General features: G+C 49.6%; 1 protein-coding gene across 4 annotated transcripts in view; it reads left to right on the forward strand.

Annotated features, from left to right (window-relative positions):
- The window catches only part of Ctif (CBP80/20-dependent translation initiation factor), a 239,411-nt gene that overhangs the window by 27,713 nt on the left and 198,244 nt on the right, over positions 1-13,454 (forward strand). For all 4 annotated transcript variants that reach the window (XM_013018910.1, XM_013018913.1, XM_013018914.1 and 1 more), the window contains exon 2: positions 11,132-11,337. In XM_013018910.1, the coding sequence (XP_012874364.1) occupies positions 11,158-11,337 (180 nt within the window). In that variant the 5' untranslated portion in view covers positions 11,132-11,157. The remainder of the gene's footprint in view (positions 1-11,131; positions 11,338-13,454) is intronic.

The raw sequence follows: 13,454 nt of genomic DNA on the forward strand, positions 1-13,454 counted from the left end.
CCAGTCTTTCGACCCTGTGCGCTCTGGAGGTGTGCATCCACCAAGATGACTGTGGAGGTCGCGCGCTCGCTGCTGCAGAGGCAGTCCTGAGGGCTCTCCCCGAGGGAGGGCCGTGTGGGCTCTAGGAAATACCTGGCAGTCTCATCTGTTATCACGGCACAGTATTGTGAGAAGGCAGCCAGGTAGCGGCCTGCAGGCGTGGGAATGCGGTCTCAGGGCAGCTGGGGCCTCCCAGCTGTGTTCTACTCTCACATGCGCGGGAGCTGGCCCCTGAGATGGTACTGAGATGAGGCCTCCCATCCCCCATCCTTGCAGCCTATTGAATCAAGATTGCATGCATGACTGGGCTAATCTCACTGTCTTAGAGACTTGGAAAGCCTGCTGGGTTATTTTTTTTTATTGTCAGTTTTGTCTTTGTTTATTTGTTTGTTTTTAATGGCAAAAAGATTTAAGACCAAGACCAAGTAGGCACTGGTGGTTCATGCCTGTAATCCTAGCTACCCAGGAAGCTGATCTGAAGATCTTGGTTCAAAACCAGCCCAGGCAGGAAAGCCCATGACTCTCTTAATTTCTAGTTAACCATGAAAAAGCCAGAAGTAAAGCCATGGCTTAAGTGGTAGAGCTCTAGCTTTGAGTGAAAAAGCTAAGACACAGTGCCCAGGCCTTGAGTTCAAGCCCCAGTATCAGCATGCATGCACACACATGTGCGCGCAAACACACACACACACACAAAGAGGTAAGAACAGCTTAGATATGTTAATGTGTTGTGGCAGCCTGAGAGTTGAGGAAACAATTGGCAGGAATCTCCAGAAATTGGATTTGGGTCCAGGCTCTTAGTTGGAGTGTGTCCTGTCATTTCTGTGCTGGCATTTCCTACCTGTCGCGTGAAGGAGTGGCTTGCTTATTTTAGGGGGGCTACAGGCATGTTCTTTGGACCACCTAACATGTCTTAAATCAAGACTTGTCTTCTATTGCAGGCTTGGGGGTACATGGCTGGCATGGCAGTGCCATCACTGCCTGAGCCTATGACGTTGGGGTCCTGTTTTTTATACTGCTGTGAACTCGGTGAATCTAAGTGTATTGTGGTTACCCACATCTTGAATATCATTGTCATTCAGTGTGTCTTCAGAGAGGTCACACCATGACACTGAAAGTTCTTACTGTGCAGAGAGCAAAGAAACCAACTTGATAGGAGAACAAACAAGTTGTTAGAGACAAGACTGCAATCTCACACTTTCTTGTAAAACAGTGAGCATCGTCATGTACGCGAAGCCGTGCTACTCCAGGTGAGGGAAATGGCAAATCCCTCAGAAGAGACAAGCTGGCCTCTGAATCTCCTGGGCCTAGTGACTGGTTGGTCTGTGTGCAGGGCCATTATGAAGGTATTATGGTATAGTTCTGTTGGCAACATTTTCTTTTCTTTGTGGCTGATAAGTTAATAGTGGGTCTTACAATTGAGTACTTTCTATTGTCTCTTCTGATTCCAATATCTAGTATTACATTTGTATTTTTCTGACAATTAGAGCAAGCTAAGCTTGCTAAGCTACAAGTAACCTTGTTGGTGCCTCTTTTATGTGTGAGTGCGGCTCTACTGTGTCCCTGCAGGACTTGGATCATGAGAGCCTCTCTTCCTCTTCTATTGTGAACACAGGCTTGCAGGAGTGCTTACTAAGTAGATGAATGGATAGTGGATGGATGGATAGATAGATGAATAAATGGATGGATGGTTGAGTAGGTATGTATATAGCTGGATGGATAGATGAGTGAGTGATGGATGGATGGTGGGTAGATAGATGGATAAATGGGTGAATGGATAGGTAGGTGGCTAGATGAGTAGGTGGATATGTAGATGGATTCATGAGTTGATAAGTATAGATGAGTGAGTGGGTTAGTGGGTGGATGGATGGAAAGATAGATGGATGGTTAGGTAGGTAAGTGGGTGAATTGATGAGTAGGTGTGTATATAGATGGATGGATAGATGGATACATGTATGAGTGAGTGGATAGATAGATGGATAGTAGATGAATAGGTAGTTGAGTGGATTAGTGGGTGGATGGATAGATGCATTGATGAATGGGTTGGTGTTGAATGGATAGACAGTAGATAGATAATGAATAGATGGTGTGTGGAAGAGTGGGTGGGTATAGAGAAGGGTGGATAGATGGGTAAATGGATGAATAAGTGGATGTATGGATGGATGGGTGATGGATGGTGGTAGATAGAGCTATACCATAAGATGCATCCTCGTCTTCGATGAGACAACAAACTCCCTTTAAGGAAGGCACAAACAGTTCTCTCAGGTACAATGAAAGACCAGACTTCACACATTTTTTTTTTCAGCCTCATCTCTGATGTCCTTTACTCATTTGATCTTCCTTGATCCTCACAACTGCAGTTTTCTCCAGAGAGTTTGCCAAGCTGTCCAGGTAGAAAGGTTCCAAGCCAAGGCAATGATCTTGGGCCTACCTATGTACTACATTAATTGTTTAACTGAATTATTAAGACATAAGTCATACATCATGCAACTGATATATTTAAAGTGCACAATTAACTGGTTTTCAATATAATGCAGATATATGCAAATATCACACCTTTGCATCTCAAACACATCCTGTACCCTTTGCCTTCTCTCCATCACAGTTCTAAGCCAGTCCTAGTAACTAGATTATTTTCTCTATTTATAGAGTTGGGTTTTTTAAAAAAATCTTTCATAATTGGGGCTCTGAGCTCTACAAAGTTTAAGACATAGCTTGTGAATGCTTGTGGTCTGCACAGCTCAACTTTGCCATCGTTTCCTCCACAGGCCCTCCTATCCTCCACTGTCACTCTCCTGCTCATCCTGAGCTCTTGCGCCATCACAGCTCAACCCGCCGGGAAGGCCAGTGATTCATTGGCTCATGTCACAGGCAGTGAGACTGCAGTGTTGCAAGCATCCCAGGCTGGAGTTGGGATGGCTGGGTTATCATCCTGCCCTGTCCAGCAGGACATCCTGTTCTAGGGTTTGCATCTGTGAGAGGAGGCCCTTAATTATTAAGAGCTGGAAGAATGGTTCTAGGCCTCAGGCATTGTGCAGGACACAGACAGGCTACCTAGCAGGAGAGGGGCCTGCTACATACCTGCTGACTGAGCTGTCTGTCTAATGTGCCATTTTATCAGTCTGTTGATACCACAGGGGACAGAGCAGTGGTTCTCTGCTGGCCACTTTCTACATTCTGGGAATCTGTCATCATGCTCCCAAAGATTAATTGAATGTCCTTCCTTCCTTCCTCCTCCTCCATCTTCCTCTTCCTCTTCCTCCTCTCTGCCTCTGTCTTTCTCTTTTTCTGGTACTGGTACTTGAACTCAGGGTCTTGTGCTTTTACTTGGCTTTTTTTTTTTTTTTGCCTGTAGCTGGTGCTCTTGAGCCATGTCTCCAATCTAGCTTTTTGATGGTTAGTTGAAGATGGAGTCTTATAAACTTTTCTACCCATTCTGGCTTCAAACCACGATCCCCAGACTGAGTAGCTAGGATTGTAGACAGGAGCCACCAATACCTGGCTTAATTAACAGAATTACCTGTGGTGAGCCCAGCCCTGGCTCCCACAGGACCAAAGGAAGGAGCAGATGGGTCTCTGTCTGTTAAGGGCTGTGGTTTAGCTAGCTCTTTACTTGACTCACACAGAGCTGAATTGGGGTATGATAGGATATAATGGGAGCAGAGGACATCTCTGGCCTTACTCTTCCTGAGACACCAGGAGGGGTACCCCGTGTTTGGACAGAGCTTGGATGGGCACTGCATTCTCTGGTTGTTTATCTTCTTGGTCAGAGCAGCCCAACCCCATCAGAGCGATGCCATCTTTCCACAGTAGCTTTGTGGCTATCATCTGCCGGGCTCAGTTGAGTCTTGCTCTCTGGAAGCCTTTCTTCCTTTGTGTAATGATCTTGCACAGTTCTGGTTTGGATTATCATATACTGTCACTGTTCTTCATTTATTTCCAAGTTCTTAGGGGGCACTTACATTTGTATACCAATAGACTACTCCTTGCAGAGGATTCTCAAGCTCAGATGCTTATAAGAGGACTAGAGAAGGCAAATGTATAGGCAAGGGATGCAATGGGTGTGCTGACTGTGAGCAGTGGGGAGGCATTAGGGAAAGCCAGGTTTGTGGAAAACTGCAGATTGAGTGCCTCTTTAAATGGGTCAGTGCTCTTTAGTTCTAACTGATAGTAACAGTATGGCAAGGTGGGCTAATGTTGCTAGTTCTTCATTTCTTTCTTTTTTTAAAGGAAAAGCCAAGCATGTGAATTTTTTATGTGCAATATTTTGATTTATAATGTTGCTTCAAATATTTAAAAAACCCGGTCAAGCAAAATGCATTATGATCCAAACTTGCCCCTTCCTCCCCCAAATAAGCCACAGTAATCTCTACCTATGGCCATGCTTTTGTGGGTGATCAGGTATCATCCCAGGTGAGGGGGAGTGTACACGTCTGTGTGTACAGGGGCCAAGGGCCCAGTGAGTAGATGTATCAGCTGTTCTGAGAGGCTTCTGTCAGCTGGGGTCAGGGTGACAGCCAGTAGATGAGTGGTATTGTCCTAGAAGAAGAGGAGGGGAGGACAAGCATTGCCATTCTCAAAAGTGAGCTGGGTCGGCTCCCATGGCTCACACCAGTAGTCTAACTACTTTAGAAGCTGAAATCTGAGGATCGAGGTTCAAAGCTAGCCCAGACAGGAAGGCCCATGAAACTCTTTATTTCCAATTAACCACCACAAAGCTGGAAGTGCAGTTATGGCTCAAGTGGTGGAGTTAGGCTAGCCTTGAACAAAAAAGCTAAAGGACAGCACCCAGGCCCTAGTACTGGCACACACACACACACACACACACACACACACACACAAGAATAAGCATGTAAAAAGTGAGCCAGCTCCACCTTCCAGCACAGGGTTTTGATGATGAAGACCAGGATGAACAGATCTGCAAGGCCCTGACTCAGCTTCTCACAAGTGGCTCTGTACCGTCGGGGCTCCAGCTGGGCTCTGGTTCAGGGAGCTGTTGCCAAGAGGGAGAGCGCTGACTGGGGGTTTTGGTTACCCTGAAAGAGATGCTGGAAATACAGTGTCACCTGAGAAAGTGTGCCCAGGGTACTGGGGCCACCAACTTGAAGGAGCTTTCTGGCTTTAACCCAATCTCCTCTTCTGGGTGTATTACTGGGTTCAGGGCAGGACATGAATGGTCTCCCTGCCCAGCATGCTTTCAGTTTGTTTTCACTCAACCAACTGTCCAGATACATTTTTGAGAGCTGGTGATGGAGCCAGCTCATCTACCCCAGGGCCCAGAGAGGAGAGAGAATGGTCCCCACGAGTCCATGTGTCCTAAAAGGGATGAGGAGAGAGCCAGACTGGTGTCCACACAGGTCATGGAATGAGGGAAGGCTGAGATCTGCAGACAAGTGGCATTCAGAGATCACGATAACCAGTGGTAGCCAGAGTGGCCAAGGAGACCTTCCTAGAGGAATTATGCCTGCAGGGGCTCCAAGGATAAGAGTGTGGGGTTTGGAGAAGTGGGGAGGTAGGAGAGGGACACAGGGATGGTTGTGAAGCTAATGATGACTACAACCAATATATCCATGCTTTTGCTGCACACCTGGCTGAGCCAAGCATTTTTATCACACATTATCTCTCCCCAACATACTCTGAGATGCATCCATGGTCAGCCTGCCCCACACCACACAGCTGCAAGAAGCTAAGCCAGCAGGGGACCCAGAATCGCATCCCGGAATGGTCATAGTCCCTTGACTTCAGCCAGGGATGTGTCTGGCCAGTGATTCTGGAGACTATGGCTCTGTCTGTTTCATCCATGGCTTCCATATCCCCTCGCATCTGCGGGGCACAGTGTGTGGCAGGTACTTAGTACATCTTAACCGGGATGAATTGTCTTGAGAAGGCTTCAGAAGACTGAGGGAAGAGGTGAGCCCCAGTTCCAGAGTGGGATGCTGGACCGCAGCATCCTTTAGCTTTGATGAGTCGGCTTAGCAGCCCTAGGTGAGAGAGCTGAGGAAGCAGGCTCAAGAAGGACTGATCCTCCGATCTCAGCCTCCTGAGTCTCTGGAGTAGGAGAGTGAGGGCTGAGAGATTAGAGGCCAGTCTGGTCCTGCTGAGCTGGGAGGAGACAGGTGTAGGAGGATCAAATCCTCAAGGACCTTACCATCTTGTCAAGACAAGAGGAAACCCCATAAAAATTTCAAGAGCAGAGAGAGATTGGGTGACTGTGAAAGGGAGGGTAAGAAGATGCCAAGAGAGTGGACGGGTGATCGGTGCCAGCGGCCAGTGAGGTCCCTGTGGTGCCTGAGGCCCAAAGTGCAGACATCCAGGAATAACACAGGAAGTTCAACCTCAGAGCTCACCATGATGCCCTCCCTCCTGTTGTCCCTAGTGCAGCCACTGCAGCGGAGGTCTTCCTCCTCCTCCAGGAGAAACACTTGCTCATAGAGGCCTGGACTCTGAGGCAGTAGTTGTTGAGAGTAGGAGCCACACACCTCCATTCTCTTCCCTTTACCAATGCTCCCCCAACCCCCTCCCTCAGGGGGATCCTGCCCGGCTTGCAATCACCCCCGGGCCACTCCCAGGACCAAGCAGCAAGGTCCACGTCCAGGCTCCATTAGCTTTCTCCATGATGCTCTGAAGGGACCATGGGCTTGGTCTAGGCCCCGCCTGGGATGAGGCTCACGGAGTGAGGTATAAGGACTATGGGATGGCAAGGGTGTCTGCTGTCATCATTCCTGCCTGATATTAGTGATTATAACCCTGAACTGTAGGTGCAGTCGCAGAGCTTAGTGGTCACAGGAGGGGAAGCTGATTCTCAGTGGGGTTATCTACCATGGCAGGTTGTTGAGAGGCCTGTATCTAAGCTGTGTCTCTAGCCAGAGGCATCTGACTAGCCTCAGCCTGACTCACCTCCGCCTAGTTATCCTCATCTGCACAGAATAGAGGCTGGGCTGTCCATGTGAGCTTGTGGTTATGTGGTATGGATCTCAGGAGTCCCTCCTGTGCTGATCGGGCCACCTGGATGTATCTAAGTCTGAAGTTCAGTCTTGCAGGATTCTAGGCAGATGCTGAGATGTGCCTGACTTTGCAAGTCCAAGGTGGAAGTGGTGCCTAGCATCCACCAGAATATGAAAGCCCAGCCTGGCCAAGTCCCAACTGTGCAAGCTCTGCCCTTGTCCTGAGTGAGCCAAGGAGGGGTGGTCCCCTCCTCCTCCTTCTGGGATAACGCACCATTATCCCTAGGTGGGGTATATGAGCAATGGACGAAAGGGGTGGGGGAAAATAGCAAAGGGAAAAAGGTAGTTACAAGAAAGAAAGGATTGACGATATTATCCAGATCTGGGTTATAGTTCTCTAATCTACAAATGAACCTGGGAACTTGTTAGAAATGCAGAATTCACCGGGTTTACTGGCCATGCCTGTAATCTCAGCAATTAGGAGGCTGAGGCAGGATTTCATGTGCCAGGACACCAGGAAGACTTTGTCTCAAAACAAAAAGACAGAGAGACAGACAGGGAGAGACAGACACAGAGAAAGATGGGGGGAAAGGAAGGGAAGGAGGGGGTCTCAGGCCCTCCAACTCTGATCCATGGAATCTGACTCTGCATTTTGTTGAGGGGTCACATTTTTTGGGGGGGGGTCGGTGATGGTGCTTGCACTCTGGAACTGGGTGCTGTCCCTGAGCTCTTTAGCTAAAGGCCAGTGCTCTACCTCTTAAGCCATAGCACCACTTCCAGTTTTCTGGTGGTTAATTGGAGATCAGACTCTCACAGACTTCCCTGCCCAGAGTGGCTTTGAACCTTGATCGTCAGATCTCAGCCTCCTGAGTAGTTAGGATTACAGGTGTGAGCTACCGGTGCTGGCTGATTCTGCATTTTAACAAGATGCCCTGTGACCCGTGTGTCATTGAAATATGGGAAGCCTCACCCTGGACCAGTGGATTTCAGCTGTTTTATCTTGCCTCACTAAAGAAACACAGACTGGGCAGGTGAAGCAAAAGTCTCAGAAACAGTAATTACACCTTCATTGTATGTTTCTATGTAGTGATACATTGTTTAATACCTAGATCATGACACACAACATCTGGTGTGCAGCCCACAAAGTCCCCCAACACCTGTAATTGGAAAAATACCCCATCAGATGTGTAACAAAGAATTAAACTGGAGGTGAAGTGGTGGCGAGTCAGGCATTTAGAGGATGACAGATGACCTTAACTTCTGGGACCATAAATGTTGCTCATTTCCAAGGTCACCCACCACCAGCACTGTACTGTTTCTGAACTTTCTCACTTCCCGGGGGTTGGGGACCAGAGGCTGTGGCCACAGATGTCTCCTTTCCTCTTTCCAAAGATGTCTGCTTGTCTCTGACAAACACTGCTGGGGCTGAGTCATCAGGCCAGCACTGAGCCGAGTGGAAGTAGATTGCAGGGGAGGGGAGGGGGGATGGTGTTCTGTCTGTGCAGGGTCTGGGGTGTGGGCTGGACAGGGGGAGGGAGTTGGCAGGCAGTGGGTTCCCATGGCTTTCTCAGTGTGGCCATGAGCATCTTCTCTCCTGGCAGTCTGACCTTTCTCCTCTCATAGGCTTTGCAGGTAGCATGGTAGTCCCTTGTCTGGGGGCTGCCTGGGAGCTGCCTGGCATCTGGTGAAGGAGAATTCTAGCCCTAGTTGTGTGCTCTGGGTGCAGGTGTTGCTAGAGGTCTGGGGAGGTGGTAAGGGGAGAGGAGGCAGAGGGAATGGGGTACAACAGACAACAGCTAGGGTTATGTGTGACAGGGCCAGCTGGAGCAACATGCTGGTGGGCTGGGGGAGGTGAGGAGGAGCCGGTGGGTGTGATGAGTGGAATTAAAGAAGAGTAAGGAGGAGGGGAGGGAATAGTTCAGGTGTTACCTAGATGCACGGTGGCTACTCAGCTGGGGTGGGGGGGAGCAGATGAGGGGCGCCTAAGGCTGCTGATCTCAGGAACACCAAGCAAGCCTTCTATGTCACCCCCAGATCACTTGCAGTTGGCCTCGGATCCAAGGAAACTAAGTCCCTAGCTGCAACCCAAAGCCAAAAACCAAGCCAGGAACAAGTAGACCTTGAATCATCCCAGCTTCTGTGGGAGATTCAGCAGGGTGCCGGGCTGGTTGGCTCACTCAATGCTGAGGGGTTGAAGGGAAAACGCAGGAGGTCAGGCTGCCTCCAGCAGGGCAGAGGCTGGCAGGCAGCCAAGAAGACACTGCTTCTGGTTTGCAGGTCATCCCAAGTCACCCCTGGGGATTGGAGGGGGAGGTACTGCCCCTAATACCTGGCTGTTCTTAAAAGGATTGGCTAAATTTGTAGCTCCTAATGCCATTTGCCACTCGCTGGTGGGAAAAGATCCTGACATGCCTGAGAGGCTCTGGCTATTGTCTCTGGGCCAGCAGGGCACCCCTTAGTGTAAGCCTTACCTTTTCCTCCAGATCTGCAGCCCCAAGGGCACTGTGAACCTCTGGGCTCAGAGCCAGGCAGCACCAGCGGGTAGAGAAGAGACAGACACCGGGACCTAACGCCCTGTGCCCTGTGCTTTGTGCTGGCTTTCTAAGTAGGCTGGCCTGCAGGAAGCGGGTGGATGTTGGGGCTGGTGGAAGGAGGGGCCAGCAGTGAGAGGGATGATGCCTTTCCACCAGGGAACAAGTGTGATTTTCATTTCTGGCTATAAAAATAGGCACCCAGGCACCCAGGGCTGTAGTGGCAGCTGCTCCAGGGGGGAATGGCTGACATGGCTCCCGGCAGCACAGGCCTTTAACACACAGGTGCAGCCGCAGGAGGACAGTGTGGCTTTCCCTTTCCCCAAGCCCTGTGCTCTATCCATAGGCAAAGGGCCCCGTGGTCCTCCTGCACCCGGGGCCTTCCCATCACGTGCTCATTTGTCTCTTCCCCCTCTCCCCCCCAGCCTCACTCCTCACAGAGAAGTGCAGCCTCAGCACTTTTCCTGTTCCTGCTGTGGTTTTTGTTGTTGTTGTTTCTCCCCATCCATCACCTAGCAGGGAATAGGGGCAGGGCTGGAAATCAGGGATGTCTGTGGAGACAAACACAAGTTCCTGGGTTGTACCTGAGAAAGCCCAGCAGAGTGGGACAGATGCTCTGGGAGCCTGTATTACAGGCAGAATCTGGAATCCTTCAATCCCTCTGAAAACAACTTCCTTCCAGTTCCTGTCCATTCTGGGATGTACCTGTCAGGTGTGCCAGGGAGCCCTGGATAAGACCTGAAGTCTTGGAGGATTAATGGGCGTGGCCCTAGATTCTGACTGTCTTCGCAGGTGACTCCTTTTCAGTCCTCTCTGGACATCAGCCTTATGGTTCCCATTCAGCTCAGGCTATCTGTCCAGCGTCAGGCATTGAACCTGCTCAAGACTGCCTGTCTGAACCTGCACTTAGTTGGGGAGTGCGCGTGCACACACACACACACACACACACACACACACACACACACACACAGAGCACTCAGTGTATTAACTGCTTGTTGGGGTGGCACTGAGGAATAACTGGGAGATATCCTTTAGGTTGTAGTAGGCTATGGGAAGGTAGGAGGGAAGGACGGCTATGGGAAGGAAGGAAGGAGACTGGTGGGCTGTGACTACTCACTTGGAGCCTTGCTGTGTGACCTCGGACATGTTGCTTGGTGTCTAAGACACTGCTACTGCGCCGATGTTTCATGAGTATAGTGATTTCTAGATTTGGAAAGTAGAGGGAAGGGATCCCTCACCCTAAAAGGGAGGGAAGCATCGTGAGTTAGCTTTCTACCACTGTATAGCAAGTTATTACCACCATGATGGCTTGCAGGAGTACTTGTTTATTATCTCAGGGTTTGGTAAATCAAGTTGGGAGCCCAGCATTGAGCTGTTCTTTTTCCCCTTCACCAGCAACCTTTGAGGATGAGGAACCAGGCTAGCTAGTTAGGCAGATCATCTGCATTCTCTGGCCTTAGTCTCTGTGCATGGTGAGAACCCAGCATATTCTTTAGGCTAAAGATCAGCCTGTAGACCACTCACCTGTCTGACAATTGGTTGACCATGCCGGAGGTGAGAATATTTCATCTTGGCCTCCAGCAGTGTCTTATGGAGCCTGTCTGTCCTCTCTCCCCCCAGCCCACCCAGGCCCCTGAGCCAGAGGAATGGAGAACTCCTCAGCAGCGTCGGCCTCCTCAGAGGCAGGGAGCAGCCGCTCCCAGGAGATCGAGGAGCTAGAGCGCTTCATCGACAGCTACGTGCTGGAGTACCAGGTGCAGGGGCTGCTGACCGACAAGACAGAGGGCGATGGTGAGAGCCAAAGGACACAGTCTCACGTCTCCCAGGTGAGCCCTGACCCAGGGCCTTGGCGAGATCAAAGATGTGATACCAGGGATCCCAACTCCAGCAGAGTGTGGTCACCTGGCCCTAGACTGCCAAGATGTGGATGGCCCACTCTGCCTAGTACCCAGGATCCTAGAGGAGAGGCTTTGACATCCAGATAAGAAGCTGCCCCCTGCCAATACCCACACATCAGCAGTGTGCTCTTTGACCTCTAAAGACCACCCATAGACCATCCTTACATGAGCAGCTGAGGCCCAGACAGACTCTTCTGAGTCTTTGAAAAACACATTCATTGAGCACTTATCCTGTGCCCAGCCACTGTCCCTTCCTCTCCACAAGCTTACATTCTAGATGAACAGAGCTTATCATAATGCATCAATCATGTATGCATTTTCTCTGACTTCCAATGCAGCCAGCAGTTACTGGTAGCCGAAGAATCGCATCTCTCAAGACCCTCCCCACAGCTCCACATTCCGATACATTCAGACACATGAAGCATTCTGACCAGAGCCTGATGCAGGTCCCACCCCTTCTGGGTCAGTCTGGCAGCACTGGCTTTTGATAGGAGGTGGCCTCATTTGCAGGATTGTGTCCTGGGATGCAGTCACCCTGAGTAATGTATGGACATGTCTTGCATGGATCTCTGTGAGCTTCTGTGTGTGTGTGTGTGTGTGTGTGTGTGTGTGTGCCCGCGCGTGTATACGTTGTGTGGTATACATGTGCACACCCATCCTAGGCCTTGAATTCAAGGCCTGGGCACTATCCCTGAGTTTAATGTGCATAAAGCTCAGACTCTACCATTTGAGCTATAGTTCCACTTCTGGCTCTTTGGTAGTTGATTGGAAATAAGAGTCTCATGGACTTTCATGTCAGGGCTGGCTTCAAACTATGGTCCTTGGATCTCAGCTTCCTGAGTAGCTAGGATTATGAATATGAGCCACTGATGCCCAGCCACATGGGTCTGTATCCTAAGGCAGTAGATATTTTCAAGAGTTAGTTTCAAATGTGTTTCTGGCTGCCTGTGTGACCTTGGGTAAAGCTGTCAGGGTCAAAGGTTTAGTTTTATTTAGCAAATAGATATTATCCTGATGAGTTAGGAATGCTGGAAAGGAGGAGTAGAGGTATGGAAGCTACAGAGAAGCAGGTGCTGCCCACAGTGGCAGGCAGGGTAGAGTGGGGAAATTAATCTCTTTAGGTTGACTTGGTTAAAGGGAAAGGAAATAGGTGAATTCGTTCTTATTGTACTCTGGCAGCATCAGAGCTGATGTTCCTGGGAGCAGACTCTGTGGACATTCCCCTGGTGATAGCCTGTGCCCCCTGCCTTTTCTGTGATGTAGAACAGCAGCCCCCCCCTCACCCCAGGGTCCTCTGGCTGAACTATGCAATTGCCAGAGGTGGAATCCAAGGAATTGTGAAACTTCACTCCAGAGAAAAACATTGCTAATAGTAGAATTCCTGCGTCCAAAGCAACCATTGGAGTGGAGGATAGTTTGGAAGCCAGGGATCTGCTGGCACTTCCCATCTGTCTGTAGGACAGCTGAGCTCACTGAGGGTAGAGAAGGTACTGCAATGCCTGCAGCCTTGCTCTGCACTTTTTCATTCTGCTCCTGGGATTGGGAGAGGGGACCCATGCTTGGATGCCCAGAATCAGGTTGTATAGGCCTCTGGAGAGGCTCTAACAGGGTAGTTGTTAGGATGCAGAAGTTGGGGAATACCGCCCTTGTAATATTAGAGTACAACCTTAAACTTCCTGCATGTACTGAAGTTTTCTGGGTGAATGCAGACAGTTAGTAGGATTCTGGGCCCACTCTTATGTGGGAGCTCTGCTCCCATCAATTCCTACCTCCTCTCTCTCTATGACCACAAACACATCTGGCCACAGACTCCAGAGGAAGGACAGCTGTGGCCAACTTGATTCCAGGCCGGGATTAGTTGTTTCTGCTTCAGACACTTCTTAAAAAAAAAAAAAAAAAAACTCTATTGACACAGCTTTGGTGGGAAATAGTTCTGCTAAAGCACTTTGCTTGTTTTTATTTAATCAGATGACTGTTTTAAATGGAAAGCATCCACCACACACACACAGACACACACACACACACACACACACACACAGAGCACT

The sequence above is a fragment of the Dipodomys ordii genome, unplaced genomic scaffold (assembly GCF_000151885.1).
Source record: "Dipodomys ordii isolate 6190 unplaced genomic scaffold, Dord_2.0 Scaffold43, whole genome shotgun sequence".
NCBI classification, from domain to species: Eukaryota; Metazoa; Chordata; class Mammalia; order Rodentia; family Heteromyidae; genus Dipodomys; species Dipodomys ordii.